We start from the raw sequence: 8,941 nt of genomic DNA, 5'->3' as shown, positions 1-8,941 counted from the left end.
AACGAACTGAATATATTAAAATTGTATACAGGGTTATAATTAAATATGTACCCAATAGGTGCATCTGCCACTATAAATGTTTGTAATAGAGATCTCTCTTATAAGAGTGTTCAGCAAAATATATGTCATGGTATTGACGTCTCAGACATAATTTAAATTTGATAACATGTTTAAAATAAACCCGTATATATTATAATAAACAACGTACCTACAAATATACAAGCCCGTGATTGAAAGCACATCAAAGAGGTTTTGATGATTATTTAAAAAAAAAATAGAAAATGTCAATGATAAAAATACTCTTGAATTTAACAAGCTTACTAATAATTACATTTGCCGATAAGTAATTGAGAACATATCTCGGACCTATAATAATACTTAGTTTACGCACGTTACTCTAAAAAAACATAAACGATTGTACTGGTACACTTGTGTACAAAAACGATCATTTTTAATTTAGCAAAAAAAACTGCGATTTTTTAACACAGATAAAAAAACTTTTTATTTTAAAGATATGTACAATTTATTATTAAAATACATTTACAATATCGCAAAACAAAAGCTAAACAACATTTTATTGAATCAGATACAAGAATATCATTGACATACAACCAGATATGTAATAATAATTATATACAAACGTATAATAATTAATATATTTTTAAATGAAAATATGATAAGTTTCCACTACAAATAACATCAACGATGGTATAAAGTCGTCGCATCGAATGGCATTAAAATAAAAAAATATATATTTATAAAAATCATTTAAAGTGAGTGAGTGATATATATCTATTATATCAATTTGGCTCATCTTTATTATCATTGATATTTGTGTCTTGCTTAATAAACAAACCTACTTCAAATTTATTAAATAAAGACTATCCTGTGGACTTAAAAAGAAAGATTAATCTTCAATGTTTTCTAGAATAAATATAAAAATAATTTTCACAAAAGTTAATAAGGTACAATATTATGGTTGAACTGCAATTTTTAAATATTATGCTATTTTTATAATTATAGTTATATTATTTACAATATATAACATAAACACATAAGTTTATATACAAAGACCACAAATTATTGTGCTTCATACCACATTTATGTAAACTACTTATAACATTAATTTATTATCCTCAGAGGCCGCATTGCCGAAACAATTTATTTGGCCTGTATATTTATAAATGATGCATTAAACTTTTAATTCAATATATGTTTTGTTTTTTTTATTATTGCAACGTCGATTCAACAAAGATCAACAAAATTATCTGACAGTTACATTAGGTATATAAAATATATTGTTTCAAATAAAAATAAGCTCTTTTTTGTCATGGCAACATTATATCTTAAACTAGCAAGCTGCCTTGGTTTCGCTAGGATGAAATTTATTAATAAAGAAAATAGAAAGTGCGCTTTTCATGGATGTATTTAAAACGTATATTCATTTACGTATGTCAATAATGACATTCGTACATTTTTACTGTGAAACTTAGATCAAAGTGTGTCCACGCTTTGCACTGATTTAAGGTAAAATTTTTTATTATTGTTAGTTTAGCCATTTTGAAGAAAATATTTATAAAATTATATATACAAGCCTTCCTCGTTTACCGCTTATTAAAAACGTATGAAATCGGTTTAGAAGCAGAAAGCGGAGATACATACAGTAACAGAAAGCGGCTTTATTTTGTACTATTTATAAATTACCTAAAACAAATACGGTAACATATTTTTATTATACCTAACTTTATTTAAAATTGAATACGTTTAAATTTTATTGTTGAATCGACAAAGAATCGAAATAATACTGATAGTGACAATTTATTGAGCAATCTATTTTAATATAACATTTTAACGACAAAATTTTATATTAAACCTTATGTACTTAATTTAATTATTATTAAAAAATAGTCGCAATACGTATTTCAATAGGAAAGATGTTAAATGAATTTGATTTAGAATGGAATTAAAATCAGTGGTCCTCTAATAGTATGGTATGTATTTGGGGCAATGGGTCTATTGAAGAGGCCATATTTCGAAGATATATTATCTCTATTCTCAGACCAAGAAATATATTCGGCCATATTTGATAGTCACAAAAAGCCATCTACTTATTAAGAGGGTGATACAGTTGTGAATAAAAATATGTATATATTAAATTTATATGTATAAATAATTAAAATATTAACTGTAATTTATTCACCCGTAAAATAGCGAACTTGTAATATGGCATGGATACTTTCATATTTGTGAATATTTTTAGGAAAAAAACAGACAAAAATAACCAATCGCTGGGTTATATTCGGTCACCTCTACAAACACAAGATTAAGAACATGAAAGCTCAGTTAGTTTTTCATACCACGGTTATAATCACTTGGCCATGTCGGTTCATAATACTCTTAATGATATAAATAAATGCACGAGGTTATTATATTTTTTGGTCAGAGAATATAACCATTATTTGATAAATATTTTTTGATTACTTTGCATAACAAATGTAATGGCAACATTAATCCATGAAAACATGTTACTAAAACGTATAGAACAATACTTGTAAGCGAAAAAATCAAAAATATAAAAACTGGATATAAAACGACCCCACCCTACCCTGTCCTAAAAACATAAAATCTATTCCCGTAAAAGGAAATTATGAAAATCATATTCGACCAAAAAATAAAAATACGCAAAAAACGTTTGTCGTTATTTATGACCAAGACTTTGTACATTCATTTGATAAACTATTTTAATTATTATTATTCATTACATTGTATTTAACGATCCATCATAGTTTTATACAGCAAATTTTCACACTTTGGACTTTTAGCATCATTAAACGAACGTATAAGAAAGGATTAACATTATATAACAGACAGTTTATTGTACTTCAATTATGTGATTAATACTGAGTACTGCAAATTATTTCCAGTCCATTCCATGAGTCGAACGAATCATAAGTGACAAAATATACGTTCCTTCCTTATTAAGGTCACGCTTATCAACCAATGGGCGCCCACGGGCGAATTTCTTAGGGAGTTCGTTTCGTGGAATAGACTTCAATTAACTCAAGTAATATCATCTTTAGTAAAATATCATTGAATTGAATAATGGCCTTACTTAAGAAAGGTTAAGCGGGTGTTTAGTTAAACAATGTTTTGTCTCTTTCTGACGTCATTGATTTGACATATGAAAAAAAAATGAAACAGCATTGTTGAACTAAACACCTCTACATAACGTTTATAGGGCCGTAAAAATTTACAATTACTACTCAACTAAGCCAACTTGACGAAAGCGTGGAACGTATAAAATCCTGTCTAACGCGAGCCACCCCCCACTTACCGCCTTAGGTAACGGTGTTAAAACAATTATTTATTTATTCTGCTGAAGTTTGATATTTATAATTCCGTTATTAATTTTTTATTACCCGCTATAATTTTATTTTTCGCAGTCCATATTCGAAACTCGTGAGGTGCATTTGCCAGTGGTCAACTTGGTTTGGTCGCGTATTTTAAGGCGTGTTACACACATAAGCGGGCATTAATCGTATTAAACCCGGGCAGTGAAATGGAATATATATATTCAGGAGCGAGAAGACCGCTCGGTTTAACCACACCACCGGCCTCCACAAGCACAAGCCAATTCTGCGAAGGTATGCCGAACGGTCTCCAGTTTAGTGATTATTTCTGGTCGGTTTGTTGTTCGACAAATACTGCCAAATCAAACGTGCTCGGCATAAGTGTGTAACCTTTTTGAATTAATTAAGAAAAAAATAATTAAAAAACAATTTTTTCTAATGAGATAATGATTTACCTATATTGTTGGATAACGGTTTTGGCTGATATTGTTTAGGCGGGACACGTCTTCGCTACCTGTTCCTTCTCTGAAGAGACGCGTTGTATCAACTCGTCCGACCATCGGTGAGCCGTTCGGTCCACCGTCGACGGTACTGTTAGACATTGTACACCACCGTACTCGCAAGCAATCTGTAATTTACAATTCGATTTTATAATTACAAGAGAATTAAGGAATTAATAAATACACAAGTGAAAATAAATTTGTTAATTTCACATTAACCAATTATAATTGATTTCGTCTAATCGAAAGTAACTCTGTCTGTCTGTTGCTGTTTCACGGTCAAACCAATGAACCGAATTTGATGAAATTTAGTATGAATCAAGCTTGAATCCCAAGAAAGTATGATATGATACTGATTTATACCTAACGACTAAACCCTACAACGCGAGCGAAGTCGTGCGCGACAACTACTGGTATTAATACGTGACAGGTGATGAGTATTTTAATTAAAGTTGCGTGTTGCAGAGAGCAGTCCAAGCGCGTATGAATCCCGCGTGTTCTGTCAGCAAGATGATAAACATCAAGTCAAAATTAATGGCAACACCACAGTGTTACTAAATTGATCTATTTAGACATCTCCCCCCTTACGTGACTTATTTTGAGAACCCTGCATTACTACTTTTTGGTACATTCCTCAATACCATTAGACATTCAAATAAAACGAAACCACAGACACATTAGCAGCACGTAAATTCCCCACTGCTGGGTCAAGGCCAAAGGGAGAGGCCCTTTGAGGAAAAGGTATGGAGCATATTCCACCACGCTGCTCCAATGCAGTTTGGTGGAAACCACAGATAATACATGAATTATTTCGTTATCACCCTATAGAACTTCATAATTTGCAGATAGACCGCTATCGGGGGGTAACACTCCCTGTGCTTACCCTGTAGTGGTGTAGCAGCGCCCGGTCGGTGGGGACGCCCACGGAGCTGGCCCCGGGCGCCAGCTCCCACACGAAGTGGTTCCCCAGCTCGACGGCGTCCCGCGGCCGCAGAGCGTACTTGCTGCGGTTCTTCAGCGCGTGCGGCGCGGCCCAGCGACGAGTCTTGCGCGCCGTTACCAGTGGCGCTGGAGCTTCGGCATCGTCCTGTAGTCAAACAATGCAATTTGGACCCTTTTATACATCATATTATTTTAAGTTGTCATTATATTAAATTTTGCTATAATCTACATTATTATATAAGAAGACGATTTAAGTATATTACATAAGTTTGTCTGCCGATGGTTTTTCTTGTAAGATAATACATGTCAGAAACTGTTTTCTATTGCAAATTAGCAACATTTACGAATCAGATTTACTTTAATACGGACCACATTAGGGTTATAGACACCACTATACACGGAAATCCTTCATGTTATAACAATGATAAAATAATTGATTACTTGTTCTAGCAAAAAATATTAAGTTTAAGACCATGTCGTACCTCCCATCGAAGGTAAAAGAAGGCGTTTCTAAACAAAAACGCGGAAGGCGCCTTTGAGGGCGGGTTGTATGCAGCTCTTAGAGCCGTCAGCAGCGCTGGTAATGTTCTCTCGCGCCGCGGCAATATGACCTCATCTACGTCTATGACGAGAAGCCAACCCGCCGTCGACATGGACCGGTACAGACAATCGTTAAACGCTGCGAATTGTCCCTCTGTCCTGAAATGACAAATACATTTTTTTAATAAAGCAAGCTTGACAAAAGGATAATTTTTTACACCTAGCACCTGACGACCAACCCCTAAGAAACAATCGCAACCGCAGACGACAACTATATAATATTTTGAATCATATATCTTCTTTGTTTATTTTGTACCTTATATATCGTATAAAACTTTCATCCGATTGAAAATAAACTTTGTATAGTGAAGATGAAACACATACCTAATTTCCACTTTTGACACAATGGGTAGCTTCCACGGTAACAGAGTCACAAGTCCTTGTTTGCGATAGTGGTCCAATAGGCAGGCCACCTGTGCACTCAGCGACTCATTATACATGTAGAAATGACTGACACCCAGGAGACGGTTCAGTTCGAACCATTCCACCAGCCATTCGTCCCTCGAGTACGAGAAATGGAATGGCTTGACGCAAACATGTAGAGTTTCCTGAAAAAAACATGACAACCATTTAAAACAAAAAGCAATACTTCGGTCATTTTTTATATTTTATAAAACTTTTTTTTTATTATAGGTATAGTTATGATGTGGTATATTATATGGTGTATGGTAAGTGATCACCACCGCCCGTAGACAATACCGCTGTAAGAAATGTAAACCATTTCCCACATCGCCAATGCGATATCAACCTTGGGAACCAAGATGTTATGCCTGTAGTTACACTGGCTCAGGGTGAGTACCCTTCAAACCAGAACACAACAATACTGAGTACTGCTGTTTGGCGGTAGAATATTTGATGAGAGATAACCTAACTAGATGGGCTTGCACGAAGCCCTCCAAGCTTGCACTGCCAAGAAATTATTTCACTTTACAAAACACACGCTTATATAATCTTTATAACCTAAATTAGGACAAGAAACAGCTTTCAAAAACATTTCCAGAAACTACATATATTGATATATTTTGCAAGTATTCTGATATAGATTTATTTTCTAATACAAAGTAAAATAAATAGAAAAATCTAAAAGAAATAATTTAGTGTTAAGCTTTTTATAGTTTTCTAATACTTATTTCTGACATCATAAGAGTCATGAAATAAATTTATAGATTTTATTTTGAACTATTATTACACCTATTATATTTGAGATTATAACTATTACTACAGGTCTTTTACCTATATATTAAAAAAAAAAAAAAAAAATTTCAAATATACTGAACAATCCAGGAGTTAATAATTGAGTTTAACGTATTTCCCACAAAGACTACTCAGACGGTACACGAAGCAATTTAGGTGGCTACAATATCCGAGTAAATAGCTAATAAATAATAAATAACGATCGTAGGAATTACATGGAATACAGGTTAGGGTTTAATGGTCTTTTTTATATATTCATAGAACATGCACGATGCTCGTTTTAGATAATCTCACAGCTTATCGATATATATGCTATACTATATGCATTCATTTATGCACTTAAACTAATGAGCATTTTATTTACTATATATATGGAAGTATATGAATTATGCAATACATATATATGTTACTGTAAAAGCTCGAACTACGGTAAATCTTAAGATTTTCCAGTAAAACCTAAGATTTACCGATTATGAATGGTAAATGTCCATAAAACTTTGGGATTCAAACTTTTACCATCATTCACTTGGTAAATCTTAGGATTTACGTGTTAGGTTAGGTTAGGTTGGAATGGTGAAAGTCCGAAAAAGTAGTCCCTTTATAATCAAATTCTTACATTTACCAACTCATGTCGGTAAATCTTAGGTTTTACAGGAAAATCTTAAGATTTATCTTAGTTCGAGCTTCTACAGTAACATATACAAAAATCAAGTCAAGTCAAATCAAAATTATTTTTTATTCAGGTAGGCTCACAAACTCACTTTTGAATCATTATATTATAGTGTTGAATTAAATGTAAAGTCATCGCTGAAAGTAGATTATTCTCAGTAGTCACTCTTTCCCACCATTTCAATTACAGAGTATGTCAATAAAGAACACTCATATTTATAATAGCATGACTAGGCACTGTCTGCTATCCGACTGTATTCACTACCAATTTCGAGACTCCGGGCTACCTAATAAGTATTACTTAGTATATCTCGTCAATAATCATTTATTACTGACCACTGAATTTCCGAACTTATAAAGTAATCACTAGCAAAACACGATATTCAATGATATACGTTTGTCTACTTTATGATAATGTGCTAAACTGGTTTAGGTTGTTATGTTACTTACTTACTTACTTTATTCTTTTATTGTACACCACAAAGAGAAAATAAATAAATAAAACATGGATACTAGCTAAATAAAAGAAGCGTACAATTTTGATGCTTTAAGATAGCAAACCTATGTTTCCAATTCCTCGTGTAATATTCTCTCGACAATTGTTTGATTTTCATTAATCGGGAAAGTTGATCATAAAAAAGTTAATTATAGTTATATTATTTAACTATATTTGTTCGAGATTTCATTTGAACCGAGATGGCAGTGGTTAGAACGCGCGAATCTCAACCGATGATTGCGGGTTCAAATGCACTTTCGTGTAGTGTAATTTGTGTTTATAATTCATCTCGTGATCGGCGGTGAAGGAAAACATCGTGAGGAAACTTGCATGTGTCTGTCTTCAACGAAATTCTACCACATGTGTATCTACATTGGCGCAGCGTGGTGCAATATACTCCAAACCATCTCTCAAAGAGAGAGGAGGCCAGCAGTGACAAATTTACAGGCTATAATGTTTATTTGTTGTTCGAGATTTAGCTATGTAACCGATTTGCGATTTATTAATGTACATATTATCTAACATATAAACGTTGTCATAATCAAATAATCAGATGAGGGTATATATGCTGTTTATTTCCCTAAAACATTGAAATTACTTGGAAAATTCTAGAAAAGTTTTCATTGAAACTTGATAGGATACAAAGTTGTACCCTCAACGTCAAGATAGATGAAGTTTACTTAAGGCTTCATCTGTATAGATTTCCGAGAGACTGAATTTCCGTGTTACGAATTACATTATTTTATTTCAAATTTATAATCCTAACTAATATTATAAATGTGAAAGAAGATTTGTTTCTTTAATAAGTAAATAAATAAATAAATAAATATTGGACAACATCACATACTCTGATCCCAATGTAAGCACTTGGGTTATGGAAATCAGAAGTCACGACAGTACCACACACACTCAGACCTAAGACAACATAGAAAACTATTGAACTTTTTTTCTAATCGAACCCGGGACCTCAGAGTGGCGTAACCATGAAAACCGGTGCACACACTACTCGACTACGGAGGTCGTCAAATTTTGTTACGTTCTTACTAGTCAAACGTCATCATGAAGTTTTGCATACACGTTGTTAGGAATATAGAAAAAGTCAACGAGTACATAGCACCTGGAAACAACACCCCCCACCCTGGGCCCCTCTTACAAGAAATCGAAGCCGCGGAAGAAAACTAGTTAAACTA

General features: G+C 33.1%; 1 protein-coding gene across 1 annotated transcript in view; it reads right to left on the bottom strand.

The window, feature by feature from the left end:
• Positions 1-616: 616 nt before the first annotated feature.
• Positions 617-8,941, bottom strand: part of LOC125065999 — an 83,199-nt gene continuing 74,874 nt past the window's right edge. The window contains exons 5-8 of the mRNA XM_047673876.1: positions 5,717-5,940; positions 5,275-5,491; positions 4,734-4,937; positions 617-3,978 (exon numbers count right to left, since the gene is read on the bottom strand). Coding sequence (XP_047529832.1) covers positions 3,841-3,978; positions 4,734-4,937; positions 5,275-5,491; positions 5,717-5,940 — 783 coding nt within the window. The 3' untranslated portion in view covers positions 617-3,840. The remainder of the gene's footprint in view (positions 3,979-4,733; positions 4,938-5,274; positions 5,492-5,716; positions 5,941-8,941) is intronic.

This window comes from Vanessa atalanta, chromosome 8, assembly GCF_905147765.1.
Source record: "Vanessa atalanta chromosome 8, ilVanAtal1.2, whole genome shotgun sequence".
In the NCBI taxonomy this organism is placed as follows: Eukaryota; Metazoa; Arthropoda; class Insecta; order Lepidoptera; family Nymphalidae; genus Vanessa; species Vanessa atalanta.
Note: the sequence above shows the minus strand (reverse complement) of the source record. Positions and strands in the feature narration are given on the sequence as shown.